Raw genomic sequence first — 20,446 nt, 5'->3', positions numbered from 1 at the left:
TGTTGTAGGATTGATTGATTCAAAATACACCGCAATGCCCTCAACAATGCCCAGGTCCATGGAAATCAAAGAACATGTCACTTTGTGCAACAGCATGTCTCACTGATGTCTTTTAAATATTTTTGGACAACAACAGAGCACTAAAGGAACAAACTATACAGTAGCTACTCAAGAAATATGAAGAAGGATGCATTTATTGAAGGTTTCAGTCTTTTCATGTGTTTTTGACAGAGAACCAGCCTTTAACTGTGTGAAAACTCCATTTAAATGCACAGATAGGAAAAACCACTTTACATGCTGCATTGACTTTCACGAGGCGTTCGTGCACCCATGTTGCTACAAGACAACAGATTGTTCCTGTGATGTGAAATGTAGCGGCGTAACACCCCCGAAGCCCCATGCGAACAGGCTGTTTCATTTTGCAAACACCAGCATCCGCGGTCCGCCTAGCATCTGGTTCCTGTCAAATCACGGAGAATTATGCTTCCCGTTTTGGCTCTTGGGGGTGGGATTAGCTTCATCTGTGAGAGGCTGCCCGGCAGCAATATGGAGAGCTTTGGGGTGTGTGTTTAACCTTGCGCCATGATTAGAGACCCTTCTTGCCAGTACGTCTGTTTAACCACTTGACCAGTAAAGCTGAACGCTCACTCTTCCTGACGTTGTGGGAAAAACATATAGAGAAGATAAATTCAGCTGTCACTCTATCTTTTTAGATGGCTTCATCTTCTTGATGGCAGCTGCCTCATACAGACAAGCTCTCCTCTGGGCCGACAAACAGTGAGAGGAAGAGCCAACTCTAGCATCTATTATGCAGCGATTCCTCGACAGTCCGGCATATTTAGTAACATGTTCCCTCTGCAGTCCTGTCACAGTGAAACAGACTGACTTCCACTCTCTCCTCAGTAAATAACCAGACACAGGACAGGATAATTAAAGTGTGTGCTGAAATCCTGACAAGACCTGAGTCAGGACGGTTTTCTCCTGGAACACACTGATGGATTGTGATTTTTTTCTTCTTTTCCCCTTCTCCTCACCCTTCTTCTTTTTTTTTCTTTCTCTCCTTACTCCTTCTTCCTTTTTTTTACTGTGCTTCTTCTCTTTTTTTATTCTTCTTCTGTTGCTTCTACTGAGCTTCAGCCTCTCATCTTTCTTGTTCTTCTTCTTTCCATCTTCCATTTCTCCTCTTCTTCTTTATTGTGATCATCCTTCCTTTATTTCTTCATTTCTTCCACGCTTTCTTCTTATTTTCTTCTTCTGTTCTTAACTGAACATCTCCTTACATCTTCTTATTTCCTTCCTCCATGCTCATTTTCTTTTTCTTCTTTCTCATCATCCCTTCATCTTCTACTTCTTTTCCTTATTTTTTTCCCTTCCTGTCTTCATCGCCCCAATTTTAAATCATATTTTTATGTTCTTCTGTTAAGATTCTTCTCCTGTTTCTTCTCCTTTTCTTCATCCTCTCTCCTTCTCTTTCTTCATCATACCTGCCATCCCTTTTCCCTCTACTTTCTTCTTTTTATATTTTTCTTCTGTTGCCTCTACTTTCCTTTTATCTATCATCTTTCGTCACCTTTTCCATCTCCCATTTCTCCTCTACTTCTTTATTGTGGTCTTCTCTTCATCATTTTCTTTTCTTCCTTTATTTCTTGTTCTCGTGTGTCATCTCTTCTTCTTCTCTTTCTTCTTATTATTTTCTTTTCCTCTGTTCTTTACTGAACTTCTCCTCTTAGTTGTTTTTCTGTTGCATCCTCTCTGTTTGTTTTCCCTTCCTCCTTTTCTTTTTCCACATCATCCCTTCTTCTACTAATTTTTCTTCTTTTATGCGTGTCCCCTAATTCATCCTCTGTTATCCTTCACAACATCATCTTCCTCTGCGTCTTCTCCTCTCCTTCTCCCTTCTTCTCTTTCCTCAACATTGCCACATCCCTTCTTTCCCTAATTCTTTTTTCCTTTTCCCTTCTCTTTTTCACTTCCTTGGCTTTGTCTTTCTTCAACTGTATTTTCAAGGGATGTGTACCAGAGTGGTGCATGTGGCATTTGACCAACTTTACAAGACAGCCCCTCTGGTTCTCTCCCCTCATTTTGTTTTTCTTTGCTTTATCCTCATTCTTTTCTTACTTCCTCCTTTTCCTCTGCTGCTTATCCTTATGCGAGAGCCCAGTTGTAATCCAAGGAATTATTATCCTTCTTCGTCTCCCTCCAAATGAAACCCCTTTTTTTTTTGAAGGGGCTAAAGGTGCTCGAAAACTCGTGAAACTAAGAGCTGGTTTCACCTACGTGTACGGAACTTGGTAGGCACATGTATCACCCCAAGACTTGCAAAAAAGTCTTCATACCCAACAGGAAGTTAGCCATTTTTAATTAAATGTGTAATTTTTGTGCATTTTTGGCCGCTCCCAGGGGTCGTATGAACTCCTCCAAGAGATTTGATCCAATGACTTCGAATTTTATCTGTACCATCTAAAGACCTTGGACATCAAAAGTTACATGTGCAAGTTTTCATTGCTGCTTGCAACTTTAATGTCAGATTGTAATTAAAGAAACATCTTCATCATGATCAGAGTTTGCTTATGAGTCCTTTTCTCTCTCCCCCACCCTGTGTACATGTGTATGCTGTGTGTTTTTGTATGTGTGTGTGCTCTCCAGGGATCTACGAGGTCCTGCAAGAGTGTGGAGATAAGGCGAAAACAGTCGCGGTAAGACACAGCATTGTTATGCGATTGTGTTATACTGTATGCAGATGTATGCACTTATATCATTAGAAAACTAGCAGGAGGAATGGTGAAGGTGTCTGGAATAAATTAAAGATAGATTAGCATTATCGGTTTAACCAAAAGGTATTTAAGCATCTTTTTTTGTTCAGTGTTAAAAGCTCCTTTGACTCCACAACATAATCTTTAACAGGTTTTCTCCAGAGATGCAAAAAGTATGACTCGGAGGATTCCGAAGCGATTGTTTGGACACGGAGGGAAATAAATTCTGCAACTTTTGTGAAGTAGTAAATCCACTGTGATCCCAAACTCAACTCTATTTTATAATGCACATCAAAAAAGGATTGTTTGTGTTGATATTTCACCTTTTTTCCTAGGAATGTAAATTATCCTTCCACCTCTCTGTTGTCTGTTATTCTTCAGGCATTGACTGTTCCTCATGTGGGGCTTTACTGTATGCTCACTGGCCAATAAACCCGATCACTGTTTGGCCAGTGGAGTAGATTGCATAACAACAGCAGAGGTCGTGTCAACAGTCAGTGAAGGATTGTAAATCTTTTCCTTTCCAAAAAATATAAGAGTGAGCTGTGGGAGTTTACATTTGATCAAGTGGATGTTTGCGATGAACTCCGTCGTTAGTCCCCGGGAGAAATTGGAGAGTTCTGGAAATGTTCTCACAGCAGCTGTAAAGGAGAGATTCACAACAGTCCTTGTAAAGATGATAATCACTGGAAACTGGAATGCAGTTATGAGTGGACCAACCTGGCGCTCCTGGCTCTGAGTTAATGGTGGGGTGTGTTTGGAGGGTAAAAAGGTCGAAGCCGTCACAAACACCTCTCGCTCTCTCTGCCTCTCCAGGAGTCAGAGTGTAGTTCAGGCCATGGAGGAGAACTATGAGGTGGACCTGGTCTACATCACAGAGAGGATCATCTCTGTCTGCTTCCCCGCCAGCGCCGAGGAACGCAGCTACACCACCAACCTCAAGGAGGTGGCGACGATGCTGCGGTCCAAACATGGCGAGCACTATCTGGTGAGAAACACCCCTTGAGTAAACCATATGACTCCTATAACTTTATTTTGTCAAATTATGTGCGTGAAGTGCCCAATTTTTATGTAACTTTGTGGAAGGGTGTAGCATGGGTCAAGGAAGAAGACATTTAATTTTGGAGCTGATCCAAGTCACAGGGCAGATACACCAATCATTTTTCCCTTGCGTTAACATTGCCCGATAGGTCAGCAGGCGGAGGTCTGCGCTTTCCAAGTGCCCTTTCTAATCAATTTAAAAATGGACCACATGCTTCAATGTTAATATTTCTTGTCTGTCTGATTTCAGATTCTCAACCTCAGCGATTGGAGAACTGACTTATCAAAATTAAACCCCAAGGTAAAACAGCTCAGAAGCTGCATCATCTTTGTTATTTGAACATGCAAATCTACCAAGTGACCTTGTGTTTGAGAGGAAACAAACCAAAAAGAATCCCATCTTCTGTTCCTGATAATCCCCCTTCAGGTTCTGGAGTTTGGCTGGCCGGACCACCATGCACCAGCGCTGGACAAGATCTGCAGCATGTGCAAGGCTATCGACACGTGGCTCAATGGAGACGCGCGCAATGTAGTGGTTCTGCACAACAAGGTAAAGCAGAGATAACCTGGATGCCTTTTTCCCCCCTATAGAGTGGTGAAGGCATGACCTGCCCTACTCTCCTTATGATTGACTCGTGCTTGTTGCCTTTGTTGACTGGGTTGGGTCGGTTTAGACAAGAGAAGTGAAAATGCTTTGGGTTTTGGTAAGAAAGTGGGGTAAACCAATCACACTTTATGCTTCATTCTACTTAACTTAACCCTGCTGTCCTTGTCCGTGGACACTTTTTTGTGCCATCTATCAGTAGCAAAAGCTCAATACACTAATCTGTGTGAAAATGAGATGGCAGCCATCTCTGCCAAGTCCATCCACAATCGATCCCGGCACAAAACTGGACAAGGAACAAAACCTGATCACATTTTATGGTTAAAACTTGTTTATTTATTCTTAATGACATTTGTAGTTTGATATGGCATACAGCTTTTACAAATGTTAGCCATAGTAACAAGCTAAGACGCTGTTAATATGGAAGTATTCGTTTAAGGACATTTGAGCTAACAAATTACAAGGCTTTTATATATGTAGATAGATGTGTTGTGTTGTGTTGTTTTGCTTTTGCACAACCATGTTCAGGCATTGAAATGACTGTTTTGAATAGTTTTAGACTTGAACAGTGACCTCTAACCCATGGAGTTACAAAACAATGAACAAATGTTGCATTGTTTGCAATTTTGTTTTTGAAAAACAATGTTCAGGAATTGAAATAAACAGTTTTATACTTTTTTTACGCACACATTGTGACACTTAAAACTAAACCCAGTGCCCCCATTTTTTTTTTTTTTTTAATGCTTATTGTTCAAAGATAATGCTTAGTTTTTCATACTTATCAGGTCAAACTATTCCCAAACAGCTTGGATAAATTAAACATGCATACCAACAAAAAAGCTCAGGTCTCAGGATAGGGAAAAATGTGACAGGTAAACAACTGCTCAGAATGTAAAACAAAAGTATCTGTTATTGTCAAGGGATTATTGGGCAACACCCACCTTCTCATGCACAATTAAAAATGAAGCCTTGTGTTAGTTCATGCAGGACATGGAAGTCATACGTCACAGCTGACAGCCAGCTGACTGGATCATTGCTCAAATCAGTCACACACCAATCACAGTCCATTCTCACAACAAGGCAGTCCATTTCAATATGGCCTCCCTGCTACACCAATGCTGCCACAGTAGTCTAAAAATGTGTAACTATTCCTTTAAATGTGAAAAATATGTCTGCAATGAAATATGCATATGTGGCTTCTGACCTTCTAAAATCAACATAAATCTTGTAGTTATTTAATTCTTATAGTTATACAATCCATTCGGTCTTGTTCAAACATACACTGCTATATAATATTTGCACATGCCGTCCAGATGAAGCAGAAAAAGCAGAAAAGAAAACATTTTTCCAGCCCCACTGCTTTACTCTGGAATAGACTCACTGCTTTTTAGAGTCGGGCCAGTCACTTTAAACAAGCAGAGTGATCAAACATTATTTCATGTTGTTTATACTTCCAGCTTTGGGGTTTTCGAATTTAATTCAGCAGCTTGCTAACCACTACGTTACATGTGAGGATTTGTTTGTTCCTCTGTTTTGATTAATACAACTGATTTTTTTATCCCTTTGAAATGTTTCCTGTTTCAAATAAGCTTTTTCGATTCAGACTTGCAATCATGTAACTGAGTCTTGTTGTCTTTGTTTCTGTGTTGCAGGGGAACCGAGGTCGAACAGGGGTGGTGGTGGCTGCGTACATGCACTACAGCAACATATCCGCAAGGTATTAAACATGTCGTGGTTAGCAGATACATCCAACAACTTCCTAAAATTCAGTATTGCATTGTTATTGGCTGAGATTGATCAGCAGAGGTGAAGAATTTAGTTAGATTTAGATTTAAGTAGTTCAGTCCTTTGAATTTCCTCCTCACAAGGTTTTGTAAGGACGGGAGCACCAGTCAATCACTGTTAGGCCTCTAGGTCTGGGACTGGAGCAGCCTTGAAAATTAAACACCGATGTGATTATTATGGCAAAACATTCAGGCGTATTTTTCTGTGAGAAGAAGCACTCCAGAAAATGTCATCATTCTTTAATGCAACCAGATGTTAATAGGTGGGATGGAGCCGGGAGGATTTAAAGCTGCCTTGTAAATGATGAAACTCAGGGGATATTTCTAAATCTCAAACTTGTGAAAAATATGCAGGTCTTCCCAAAGATAAAAAAGCACTTTAGAGATGTGTCAGTTTCCGGTGTCGCCTGTCCAGTCCAGTGTATGAGCTTAAACCAGTTTGAAACCAGCATTTGTCATTATAACAAGTTCTGGCAAATTAGAAAGTAGTTTATATCAGCAATCTGTGCTGATGGCGTCATGGCGCTAAATCCAACTTGCAGATGTCCACGTTGTGTTTGTTTACCAGAAAGTTCAAGTGGTTTTTGGGTAACGAGATGTGACATGGCAGAGTTAATCTCTCGAAAAAGGCTAAAACTGCACTAGATTGCCAAGACTTTGGAGTTTAAGCAGACAATAGATCTTGCCTTGCTTGACGCAGCGCACCATTTTGATTCTATATATTCTTGTCGCTTGTATTGAAATTGCCACAATGGATGAAGAACAGCTGCTTCATGAAGTTGTAATGAGGACAGATTTACGCTAGGTTCACACTACATGATATCAGTCCAATTGTCGCCTGACCCAGTGTCGTACGGTGTCAGCTCGGATTGTGAGCGACAATGAGTGTTTACTCAGTAATCCATTGTTTAATCTCGTGTAGTGTGCCATAGTAGACGACAACCGACGCCACATCTGGGACAACTCACGACGTCCCGATAGAAAGTCGAGACTGACTGTCCGGGCAAGGGTGTTATTATGTTCTACTCAGGAGCAGCTGTCAAGTGTGACACCTAGTGGTAAACTTTGGTACCAGCCCAACCATAATACATTGTAGTTTGACAAATAATAACCAGATCTGTCTATTTTTGTGTCATGCAGTGCTGACCAGGCATTGGACAGGTTTGCCATGAGGCGTTTCTACGAGGACAAAGCACTTCCAGTTGGCCAGCCATCACAGATACGGTCAGTTGTTACCGTTTGCTGCTTGAAGCTTTATGAGTCTGACCCTTTGCCACAGTGCCTTGTCTGCTGTTTCCGAATGCTTGCAGCTCATGTTACAAATACGCTCATTTGGAGAGGGGAGAAAAGGAACCACAGACTCTAACTTCAGTCCCATGCTTCAAAATGCCTCAAAGTCTAAAGCTGGAGAGGCTTCCTTGCCTACTTACAGTTGCTAAGCTATTATTGGACAATCACTGGGGTTTAGCGAGCAGTCAGTCGCAGAACTGAACAACAGAACTGATCAGTGTTGTGGCCCGACTCCATCTCCCCCACTCAGTTTTCGAAACATTTCACAGAGGAAATTCTTTCCTCTTTTTCTTCTGTTTATCTCCAGTTTAGTTTTAATTGGGATAATTGTGAGTGAACGTCATGGCACGGAGAGAAGTAATCTATCTTGTCTGTCTGACGGATTCCTCTGGTGTCTCTGGGGAGGCTGCGGGGCTTGGTGGCCATTCATTCCTGTCCTCTTAGCATATCAGAGCATATTTTCCTGCAATTTATCTCCACTTTTAGCATTGAGTGTTTCGAGATAATAGTCTTCTCATGAATAGAGAGCAAAACGGCGGAGTAAAATCCAAACCAGAACGGTTCAAACCAATCATGAGGGGTTTAAAGGTATTTAAGCAATTTCTTATTTTGAATGTAGCTCCCTCGAGGAGGAGTATCTTCTGAGACATCCTCCTTCAACTCATAAATCTGCTTATATTATTATCCCCCTCTGCATTATTAGACAATTAACTTCTTAAAGGCTTGACCCCTCATTGTCTGTCTTCTTCACCTGCGGGGAGAAGAATCCTGATCTGAGTGCTTCTTGGAAAAGATTAGCAGGACTAAGGTACCGGGGAATAAACGAGGAAACACAGGAAACAGCAGGGGACTTAACACCACTTCATTTCGGCTTGTGAATCAGGCAGCAGGCCATTCTCTAACAGGTCTATAGGCTTGCCCTCTGCCCTGCTGCTATTTCCTGCTTCGGATATAATTATCTCTGCCCCTGGAGTCTGCGAGTATTATGGTCTGGAATGTGTGACATTAACATCAAGAGTAGGAGATGAGCTCAACCTACACGTACTGCTGCTATAAAAGCTTTTAAAAGTTTGGATTAAAGGTGTTGCGTGCAGCATTTTAGTGTCATGAAGTGATTACCATGTTGGCTGATAATACTAACAGACAGACTGCTGAGAGGACAGGCTGCCTTGTGTGTGCCAATGGGTCAGATTCAGATGGAAATGGGCTGAATTGATTAATGGCACAAAACTGGATAATATGCAATATCAAGTTTCCTTGCTGTTTTCATACCACACAAAAGTTATAATAGTGTCAACTTTTGGTATGATTGCTAGACAATGTCACACTCCAGACATTCCTGGGATATGTGTCTGAATGATTGCCATCAAAATATTGAAAGAAAAGAAGAGAAAAGTTCAATATAGTATTTTTTTTGTATAGCACTTATCCAAACAAGGTCACAAAGTGCTTCACAACGTGCATGAAAATAAGACAACAATAACAATACAATATTTAAAACAAATGTTAAGAGCTGAGAAAAATAGTGTGTACAGAGGCAAAAATAGAACAAAAAGAAACAAAAACACAAAAGTTACAAATCAGAAAATACAAATCAGGAATTCCAGAAATTCAGAGGCTTGATCTAGGGACAACTAGTGAGGGTAGGCTTCCAGATCTCAGGTCATGACTCGGAGCATAGGTAGTCAGAAGCTTAACTATATAACGGGGGGCTAAACCATGTTGATCTTTAAAAGTTATTAGAAGAAACTTAAGATCAATTGTGAAATTAACTGGCAACCAATGGAGGGTGGTATGTCACCTATAATTTGTCCCAGTTAAAATACGAGCTGCAGCATTCTGTACTAGCTAAAGCCGAGCTACTGAAGATATACTGAGGCACGTAAACAATGTATTACAGTAGTCGAGGCACAAGAATACAAAAGCATGAATAAGCTTGTCTAGGTAAGGAAAAGACACCACTGATTTAATTTTGCTAATATTTCTTAGCAGGATTTAATGAGATTGTTGACATGTTGTTCAAAGTTCAATTGAGAATCTAAAGTGATGCATAAATTTCTCGCTGTAGGTTTTATTAGCTGCCAGAGGACCAATAAACGGTTGTAATTTCCTTGCAAGGAGATCAGGGCCAAATATTATTACTTCTGTCTTGAGTATAGCTCAGACAATATGGGGAGGATGTCAAAATGGGTAATGGAAGGAGAGTGTTTGATGCATTCAGGTAATGTTATTCTGACAGTTTTATTTCTGACAATGAAGATGCAACTTTGGGGTATTGCTTCCATCTGTAATGTTGATCAGAAGCAATCATTTGGAATTGTGTAACACTATTTATTGAGGTTTAAGAGGAGTCATGCAATATATGGAGGGGCAATATTAAGTCGATGTCAGGGGTATAAAGAGACTTTCTATTCAGTAATAATTCAATACTTATAGTACAGGTGCAAAGCAGGGTTAATTTTGTTAGCGAAAAACTGTGACCACATGTGTTCATCAACCACCTTTTTTTCCATGACTAAGATGAAACAATAACAAGACAACACTAACGTCATCAGACACTAACTGTGACAGAAAAATACAAGATGTATGTTAAAAAACACCTCTCTCGATCTATACCCACCAACCGCATCACGCTACACAAGCAAGTATTCATCTATTCATGGACGAGGAAGAATATGTGTTTTTGATTTTGGGGTGACATTTCCCTTTAATATAGGACAATTCATTGGTAAAACGCAGAACACGTTAATGTTGCATCTCTCTCACGCACACACGTACTGTAACTACAAGCACCTTCCTCCTCACAGTGCTGCTCTCGTGGCGTCCCCGCTCAGTCTAATTGAATCTTAGTGTGGCTAAACCATCTGGCCACTGACAGCAGAGCACGGGGGGGTGGCATCTGCATGCAGCGACCCCACGGTCAAGGTCACGTTTAGTACCATCATCATTATCATCATTAACAACCAGACCACACTAACTCAACAGACCCCCGACTGGCCTCTGTACACACCGATTCTCCCTGACATTTAGCGGACAAAGGTTGTTTTATCGTCAGAGTGGAATTCACTTCTGGTTGGGCTGTGGGAGAGGTGAACCACACAGGATGAGGGTTTATTCTGTGTGGATTTGGTGTGTAATCTAGCCTAAGGGTCCTGACATGCTATTTAGTAACCATCAGAATGAGTATCAGTTGTCCATGATTTTTAGACTTTCCTTTCCTTGCAGGTATGTGCGGTACTTCAACGGCCTTCTTTCCGGACACATCAAAATTAACAACAAGCCTCTGTTCCTGCATCATGTCATCATGCACGGCATACCCAACTTTGAGTCCAAAGGAGGTGAGCATCTGCCTCTGCCAAAAAGAAGCACAAAGAACTGCTGGTTTTCTTGGAAATGTTTCAATTTCTTTGTTTATTTCCCTTCACAGGCTGCCGTCCTTTCCTGAAGATCTACCAGGCAATGCAACCAGTCTATACATCAGGAATATAGTATGGAAACTTTTATTCCAGTTCAGTGTGATTTGTGTTTGAATCCAGGGCAAAGCTGACCCTATTTGAATCCAATTATTGGATTTTAATAAGAGTTACTACTGTTATCATTACAGCAATGTCCAAGGAGACAGCAACACCAGTATCTGCATCACTATTGAGCCCGGCCTGCTTCTGAAGGGAGACATCTTGGTGGGATTTTATGATAATAGTACTGATACTAAAACTGATTGATACATTGATCAATGCACTGATGTTTTCTTTCTTACTCACCCTAGCTGAAGTGTTACCACAAGAGATACAGAAACTCCACCAGGGATGTGATGTTCAGGGTGCAGTTCCACACCTGCGCCATCCACGACCTGGGGGTGGTGTTCGGGAAGAATGAGCTGGATGAGACCTTCAAAGGTAACGGCTCTCTGGGTGGGTGTGATTTTGCTTTATATATGTTTGTGTTTTTGTAATCATACAGAAAATACAAGTTGCTGATCACAGAACATTACATTAAAGGAATACTTCACCCCCTCAAATGACCATTTGTATATCTGTTACTCACCCCGTGTTACGTTGAATTTGTGGGGTAAACATCGTTTTTCTCGCATGCCTCCACAGTGAACGAAGAATTCAAATACAGAGAAAATTCTTTATGAATTGAAGTCATAGGGGTCCACGTTTACCAACAGCAAAACTGTATCAAAATATCCATTTACAAACTGTCACACAACTTGTGCAGTATAATCCATGTCTCATGTATCCAGTGGTATGCTCAGTACTTCCCAAACAGACAACCTTTATGATGAGGAACTGAATTAAAGCGAAACCTATCGATGTTTTCTTCAAAGCCAGACTCCTTTGACAAAAACAGCAGTTTTACTCTGCTATACACAGGAGCTGCTGATCTACCACTGCCTCCATCAGTAATTTGTTTGTGTTATTGTGTGACTTTGGTGTTTTAAATGGTTAGTTCAGATTCACCAAAGTCACACAATAACACAAATAAACTAACTGACTGAGGCAGTAGTAGACCAGCAGCTTCCCCAGGTAAAATAACTGTTTTTGTCAATGGAGTCTGGCTTTGAAGAGAGCACTTTCAGTAACAAAAACTGTGATTAAATATGTTCGTCAAAAACCCTTTTTTTTGCCATGACTAAGACAAGATGATGAGGAGACGGTACCGACGTCATAAAATGCTAACTGCCACTGTATCAGCATGGGATATTGTTGACAAAAAAGATGAGACTAAAACGTAGTTTAAAAATAAAAACTTTACTAAAATCTCTCCCTCGAACTACACCCGCCAACTGTACCACCACGTAGAAGGAAGTGTGCATCTACTCATGAAGGAGAGGCTCATGCTCATGATGGTGCCAGATGTAAACATTAATGGCATCGTCCTTAGATGAGCTTTACCATTAGCTAGCTCAGTGGTACTAGTTGAGCTAGCAGTAGATGCACACCTCCTTCTGCACAGTGATACAATATAGTTTGGTGGAAAGAAAATAGTTTCTGCATGAAACTGCTCGCAACAAGGTCTGTGGATTATCTTGAGTATTCAGGTCATGATTTCTGGAAAGAGACATTGCTGTTGAGGTTTTCAAATGTATTTTTTTGAGCACCACAAGCCGAGTGCCATTTAGTTCCATTATATTCAAGAGAAGGCAGACATCTCTACAGCCGGTATTTCCAACACTTTTAGTTCAGTTCCCCATCAGAAAGAGCTGTCTGTTTGAGAAGCACCGAGCATACAGATGGGATTTGGATTGTGTGTGGACCCCTGTGATTTCAATTCACTAAGAATTTTTCAGTTTTTTGGATTCTTCGTTCACCGTGGAGGCACACGAGAAAAACATTTTCTTCATGAATTCAGTGTATCACAGGGTGAGTTATTCATATACAAATGATCAATTGGGGAATGAAGTATTACTTGACTAAAGAAGTGCTGCAGTTTAAAAGTAGAAAGGGTCTTCTGATGGTGAAGGCAGCTCAGTTGATGATGCTAAAACTATGGAAGGAGGTGGAAAAGAGGAGCTAATTATGATAAAGCTAAACTAGAGCTCTTTGAAGTCTTTAAAAACTGTAATAAACATTGAAACTGTAGCCTGCAAAAGATCTTTATCTTTATCAACCAGCATCATTATCGATACTGTTTATAGTTTTCACCTGTTTTAAGATTCAAAATGAATACAAATAAATGAGCCCTAAATTTGTTAAACTGAAATGAAATGTTGACATGTAATCAGTGATTTTCAATATGTATTATTTTGTGTATGTCAGTATAATGCTCTGCACAGGTTTTAACACATCATATTCACCCACATTTGGGTTTGTGCGCATCTGTGTGCATTGTTATAAACAGAAAATCACTTTCATACTGTGTGTCCCTGTACAGATGAGAGGTTCCCAGAGTATGGAAAGGTGGAGTTTGTTTTCTCATATGGACCAGAAAAAATCAGAGGTAATTCTTTTTATCCTGACTAAAAGGGGAATATGGTGTAGACTTTTTAGATTTTTATACCATATCTTAGCAACTTACATTATCGCACCTGATGTTCTGGCAGTCATGACCGTTACCCATTATGCCATGTGTTCCTTAGGCCTGGGCCACCTGGAGAACGGGCCGAGTGTTTCTGTGGACTACAACACCCAGGATGCTCTGATTCGCTGGGACTCATATGAGAGCTTCAGCCAGCGCTGTGAGGAGCCTCCGGATGCCGAGCACGGTATGTCCACACACAGACACTTTGGTGGATAGGACATCTGGCATTGCTGCTTCAGTAGTTTGATTTTCTCTTTAAGATACTTCAGATCAGATCCTAATCTCAGAATTCAGTTGCACTAATTGACATACAAGTTTCAAAGCCACAAGAATAATTCAGTGCACATTAATCAAACTCCTAAGTCACCGCCAAAGGTCAACATCTCTGGCTTTGATGCACTCCACTGAAGAGAAGTTTTGTCTTTGTCTTTCTACTCCTCACCCATCTCTTCTCCTCTCAAACCCCACTCCTCTTAGCTGCCCCGGCAGCCCCTCCGCCCTCCTCCTCTCCCCTGGTCTGTCAATTAGTCCTTTAAATAGCTGCTGCAGAAATAGGGGGGCGTCAGTCGCCCTGCCCAAGGCTGCCCACTTCCCAGGGGGGTTGTAACCTGAGACAACCACCAACCCCAAGTCCCACAAGTGCCCAAACTCACCTCCATCCACTTCTAGTTTTTGCTTCTGTACCAGGAGTTCAGAAGTTTGAAACTTGGTCAACATGTATCACGTACCCCCTCCTACCTATTCAGTCATCCATAGAAAAGGAATGTCAAATAACCACATATGACATACAGCAAAGACTTGTCACTGTTGGTTGTTAATATCTGAAATAAACTTAACAAGGCCTGTCACACTAATTACATTATTGACCTATCATACAATATTTGAACATGACCTTGATCATTTTGCTGACCTAAATATTGCCCAACATTTTAGCCAAAATGATGTCAGCATAAACTACAGGCTTTTCACGACCAAACACTTATAAGATGACACAGCGTAGCTTACCGGTAGCCTGCAGCTGCACTTTGGTGTAAAAGAACCGCAGTCCTGATAGTTGTTAGCTTGCCAACCACTGGCAACCAGACGAAAAATCTGTTGTAGTTTTACCCTTCAACAACTTCATCTTCCTGTTCGTGAATTCACCAGTACACAGCCCAGCTCCTAGGCCTTCCATCCAACTGTAGCCAACTGCAGCACACCGGACGGATTATGGAAGTTACTGCAGTGCACAACCCCGTTTCCACCAAACACTTTCGGTATGGTACCTTTGGAACCTTAGGTCCGTAACGTTCCACCCTCAAAAGTTGGGCGCAGTCAGCCCAGTGAATTAGGTTCTTTGTTTCTCAGTCTACAGCTGCTGCAAGAGGCAGCAAAACGTGATTTCTGTTTATAGTTATAGTTTAGTAATGTATGTAAAACTCTCCACAGTATGAATAGTTTCAGCCACAGCTCAGCCCTGAGCAGAGTGACCGCCCGCTATTGACCAATCAACAGATTGCAGTGTTCACAGCTCCACCTTTTGGTACCAGATCTGTGTGCTAGGTACCCAACAGAGGGGTGACCAAAAATGTGGACAGTACAGAACGGTTCCATTGGTACCATCCACAACTTTTCATAGTGGAAACGGAAAAAAAAAAGTGTACCGAACTGAGCTAAACCATACTGGACTGCTGGTGGAAACGGGGCTTTAGTCCCAAGAGGTATCACTTGTTTGTTTTTTTGTTGGCCAAATTTAATATTAAGTCTCAAACTTAGTAATTTTGGGCTACTCCTATAAATGTACCATTTACATACTTGTATATAGTAACAGGTGTTTTAAATATGTTAAAAAAATCTATATTTAAATGTCTCAATACTCTTAAAAATGAACAGTTCATCTTTCTTTCAAAGGGTGTACTTGCATAATCATGCTATTATATTGTCATTACATCAGTGGCATAAAATGGTTTCAAAATGACAATAATATTGTTAATGGCAATTATTTTTTAGACAAAATACTATCCAACAAAAGTAGTTATGATGACAGGCCTAAACTAAATATCACATATTGATAACACCATAAAATATCCTGTCTTAGAGTTTTTAAGTGGGTCCAAATGACAGTCTCTGTGATGATGAGATTCATGATTATTGCTGTTAATCTGAGAAACTTGCACAAATAGGAGGATGTACTCTCACTCAGTTGAGTCAGGACTTGGCAGCCCTTGCGGTGCTGCATCCACTTTTATATATGGGATTTTTTTTACGGCTTCACAAAGACCCATTTCATTTTTATGAACATCCCCAGAGAACGGTTGCGGTAATTGCTGTGTTGCAAGAAGGTCAGTGGGAATCGCCAGGATTGCAAGTTTGATCCTAATTGAATGGGTGGCAGCGTTCTCAGCACTCAGCAGAAAAAAAACCTCTCGGCCAGTTTATTCATTTCTCTAATTGCAGCCTTCACTCTTACACTTGGACGCGAGAATGAATGTTCAGAGGAAGTTGGTGCAGGAACACAGTGTCTGTTTTTACAAGGACTGAACAGACGGGGAATGGAGCAGATCTGGCTTTTTTTGGAAGATGCAACAATGAGATGACACAGAGCCAAAAAGAGATTTAATAAAATTGCGGGAGAGCTGTTTAAAAAAGTTCTTGAGCAGCGTTTGAATTATGACACAAAAGACTTTGCAGTTCTATTTTGTGTTTCGGAAAAAGTAATTAACTACCACTGGGACTACTAAGAGAATGTTAATACACATTTGAGTTGACAAAACCAGGTGACCACATCCATTGATGCCACATGAATAACACTGACATGACAGAATGGCCTATTTTTACACGCCTCAGCACAGTGGACACTAATCACTCATCAGGTATCATTTGGAGAATCCAGACTTGCTTATTTGTCTGGGTGCTAAACGAATGTTTCATCCTCAGGCGTTGATATCTGGATGCGTCTAGGGCTCGGCTAACTCATCCTGACGCCATTTTTAACAGAGTCCAACGACCTTGGAAATCCAGTTGAGAGGACCCAACGAAAGATGGGTGTCTTAAAAGGGTCTGCAGGATTAGGCTGCATAGAGTTGTGTGCATTTCACACTGATGCACACTCTAATGGGGAACGTGAGGAGAGGCGTCCTTAGCTTTCTTTAACAGAAGGTATTTATGACAAGTGTAAGCAGTTGTTAATCGCAGCCGTGTGAAGTGTGTATGTGTGAAGGTATTAGCCCAGCTGTTTGTGTTGGTGTCACACAGTATTTTTGCACCGTATGGGCGCGCACAGGCATCTGTGTACGCCTGTAAATTTTTATACATTTGTATGCAGTTTTTATGTGGTATGTTAAATGTGTGCATGTGCAGTGCACCTTGTGTTTGTCGGCTTGCCTTTGCTCCACTAATAGCCCTGTGGTGTGGTGGCAGCTGTCGACCCGGAGGTCAAACCAGTCAGAAGGCCACCGTTTGGGCCACTGAGCAGCCACAGAGCAACTGCAATGCTATGAGCAAATCTGCTTTTTATAAAGGACACATTGGCATGACATAATTTGCAGAATTACTGAAGCTTTATGGCACAAATGCTCTTCTGTCAAAGGAAAGAGGTAAACCAAATGTTTGGAGAGATGGGGGAGAAGACAGTTGGTTGCAATTTTGGTCTTAACTTTGAAAAATAGTGACACTTACAACATAGTTTGGTGTGAGACAATAATGGCCCATTTGTTTTTGGATGTTAAACGGCCCAGTCGCCAAAAGTAAATGTTGGCATTGTACGTTTCTGCAAACTACGGATACGTAATAGTTGTACATTTTATATGTACTAGTCCATACCCATTGAGTGCACAGTTGGCCACATACAGTTTCACATGGTGTGTGTTTGGGATACAGGTCATAGGAAATTGCAGATTAAATAGTCAACTGAACCCATTAAGAAGAGGAATGTATTCAGACAGAGTTTTTGTGAATTTGATAGTACGATTGCTTTATTGAAAGTACAGTAGTACCATTGCCAATAGTGGGATACTTAGTGGGCTAAAACTGTACATTAGTAGTTGAGGTAGCACGTTGAAAGGCAGATAGTTAAAGTGTTTGTATGTTGTATTGACTTAAAAGTGGGGCGCACTGGTAGTTCACATGGAAAAGGTGCGGCTAGCCCTTGTTGCAGCGGTGGGGGTTGGAATCCGGCCTTCGTTCTCTGCTGCATGTCTTCCTTGCTCTCTCTCTCCCATCCTTTCTGTCATGCTTCACTGTCCTAAGCAACAAAAAAAAAAGAGGCATCCTGTTCTACATATCTACCAAGTTCCAAGTTTAGTAAAAATCGATATGGCGGTTAGGCCTAGATAAGAAATTAGCTCTCTAGCGCCCCCATTTTGTTTGATTGGGTCAATAATGGAGGGTTCCCCTCAGATTATGTGTGGTCATATGCCTACAAAGTTGCGTGGTGATCGGTGAAACCCTTGAGATGTTATACACCTTTATGTGATGAGCCACGCCCTCCGCAATATTCATTGCCTTATAGAAGCTCAGTTTTAGTAAGTTTTCCAACTTTTGCCAAGAGGGAACTTTAGATATTGGTCCCTAGATTATGTTCACCCAGTTTCATGCAGATCGCTCAAACTTCCTAGGAAGAGATCCATTTGAAGTGTTTTTCAAAAAATTCAAAATGGCGGAAAATCTATATAAGCGGAAGTTATGGGTTCTTGAGGCAAATGTGTTCCTCATGAGGAGAGGCATCTCTGTGCAAAGTTTCATGTCTCTACGACATACGGGGCATGAGATATGCCCATTCAAAGTTTGCAATTTCAGTCGGTTGCTATAGCGCCCCCCTTTGGCCAATTGATGTAATATTACTTCATTCGCATCCTCCCATGACCCTCTACCACTGTGCCAAATTTCACATGGATTGACCAAGTCAGTGAGGAGAAAAACGTGGAACAGACACACAGACACACCCACAGACAGACAGTGTTCGTCATTATATACTGTAGTAAGATATAGTAAGATAAAATAACATTACCTCTCCTAAAGTGATATAGTTCGTATGACATGTATACAAGCTGAGTTCCTTCTCAGGAGGTGGAGGGGATGGTGAGTGGCGTGGGACCTACAGTAAGCAAGATGGCTGCCAAGTGGCAGACCACTGCTCAAGACCAGCCATGTTCTTTAACGATACATTGTGACATTTCCAGCAGTGTTTATGGGGACAGCTGGGTTTTTTTAATTAAGGTGACGTTGCGACACTTCCAGTGATGATGGTTGCAACAACATCTGGGTATTTTTTTAAGGCGAGGCCGGCACATTTCCAATGGTGGTTGTGACAAGAAATGGTTGTTTTTAAGGCATCGTCCTGCAGTTTTCAACGATGGTTGTTGTGACAACTGGGTATTTTTTAAGGTGAGGTCAGCACATTTCCAGTGGTGGTTGCGAAGACCCAACCAGGTATTTTAAGCCGAAACATGATGTTTTCCTAACCGTAACCAAGTGTTTCTGTGCCTGAACGTAACCACAGCATTGTCACAACATAAAATTGAAAATTGAAACATAAAGAAAGTTTCAATATACTTGCTACTTATGAAACGTATGAATGTAACATATCCCTGGTTTGTAGAAACATACAGTGCCAACATTTATCATGGCAAATGGGTTGTGTTAAAGCTAGTACTGTATGCTGATGTTTACAAGAGCTTAATGCAGCATCTTTAGTGAATCAAGTAGATGTATCATATGTTTCTAATTTGACCGAAAGTCATAAAATGTACTCAGCACGACAGCAAATGACCACTTAAAGGTGTTCTAGGGATATAATAATCCACTGAGTTCTGAAAAATGAGACTAACCACTAAACATAGTCTTGCCACGGGAGAATAAGTGTGTGTGCGTGTGTTCCAGTGTGTGTGTGGTGTACAGTAGGGCAGCGGGCCCAGTGACAGCACAGGCTGTCTTCCTTGTTTACCGCCCTCCTCCCATATTTGGCTGGGGCCGAGCCCTGAAACATGTCTGGAATAGCTGGATAGAGACAGACAGAGAGACAGAGATAGAGAGACAGGCACAGAGAGGCAGAGAGAAGCAGAGAAGATCAGAGTTCTGCAAAGATTTGCCAAAAGTTTAAAGCAAATTAAGCCATTTTTGTGGGCTGCTGAAGTTTGAATGAAGAAAGAGAAAGAAGAGGAGATTAAGGCGTGAAGTAAAATCAAGGAGAGACGGAGAGCAGATGAACAGCATTGGTTGGTGAGTAGTGTTGTAAGGCCTTGGGATTACCAGCAGCTTTCTTCACAGCTCTGAAACCTGTTGAGTTTACATGGCCATGCATAGCTACCAATGGCATACAGTTAATTCAAATATTGTCAACTCAGCTGAAAAGAAATTGCAATATTTGTGTCATTTCTGCAGCGGGCGGATGGTTTCTTGGCAAAACTATACAGGTTTCTGCCCTCTTAAATGTCATCTCCTCACTCTTTCGCCTATGCAAAATGACAAGAATACAAGTTCTTGTTCACTTGGTCTGCAGATACGAGAGTCTGTTTGTCTGTTTATTGCGTTTCCATGTCAACACGGTTGCATCCTGTGTGTTTGGCACCTATATGGTATAAAATGAGTCATGGAGCGAGCAATTTGTGTGTGGAACATTTTATGAGCGAGCTGCAATTTGGGTATACCAAAACTATTAGGGACCTTGGTTGGTAACTTCATGTGAGCTCCAGAGAGCTTGGACTGGGATACTACAGAAGACGAGAACGGCCATGTATTATTCCTTTTTTTTTGTGCACTGTTATCTCGTGATAACGACTTATTAATTTGTTATCTCGAGATAACAAAGACTGTTATCTCGTGATAACGACTTATTAATTCGTTATCTCGAGATAACAAAGATTGTTTTCTCCTGATAATTGTCAAGTCTGATGATTGCGCGCTGGTTAATGTGATCGTCCTGATTTCAGCCTACAAGAGCTGCCACTGGTGTCCCAGGGAGGTGAAAATGG

At 41.2% G+C, this 20,446-nt stretch overlaps 1 protein-coding gene across 3 annotated transcripts in view; it reads left to right on the top strand.

The window, feature by feature from the left end:
* tns1a (tensin 1a) overlaps positions 1-20,446 on the top strand; it is a 119,915-nt gene that overhangs the window by 70,981 nt on the left and 28,488 nt on the right. For all 3 annotated transcript variants that reach the window (XM_050063175.1, XM_050063176.1, XM_050063177.1), the window contains 12 exons: positions 2,647-2,696; positions 3,570-3,741; positions 4,045-4,095; positions 4,222-4,344; positions 6,051-6,115; positions 7,323-7,406; positions 10,698-10,810; positions 10,900-10,960; positions 11,077-11,152; positions 11,239-11,383; positions 13,350-13,415; positions 13,555-13,680. In XM_050063175.1, coding sequence (XP_049919132.1) covers positions 2,647-2,696; positions 3,570-3,741; positions 4,045-4,095; positions 4,222-4,344; positions 6,051-6,115; positions 7,323-7,406; positions 10,698-10,810; positions 10,900-10,960; positions 11,077-11,152; positions 11,239-11,383; positions 13,350-13,415; positions 13,555-13,680 — 1,132 coding nt within the window. The remainder of the gene's footprint in view (positions 1-2,646; positions 2,697-3,569; positions 3,742-4,044; positions 4,096-4,221; positions 4,345-6,050; positions 6,116-7,322; positions 7,407-10,697; positions 10,811-10,899; positions 10,961-11,076; positions 11,153-11,238; positions 11,384-13,349; positions 13,416-13,554; positions 13,681-20,446) is intronic.

This window comes from Epinephelus moara, chromosome 15 (genome assembly GCF_006386435.1).
Source record: "Epinephelus moara isolate mb chromosome 15, YSFRI_EMoa_1.0, whole genome shotgun sequence".
In the NCBI taxonomy this organism is placed as follows: domain Eukaryota; kingdom Metazoa; phylum Chordata; class Actinopteri; order Perciformes; family Serranidae; genus Epinephelus; species Epinephelus moara.
This window is presented reverse-complemented; position numbering and strand designations above follow the sequence as displayed.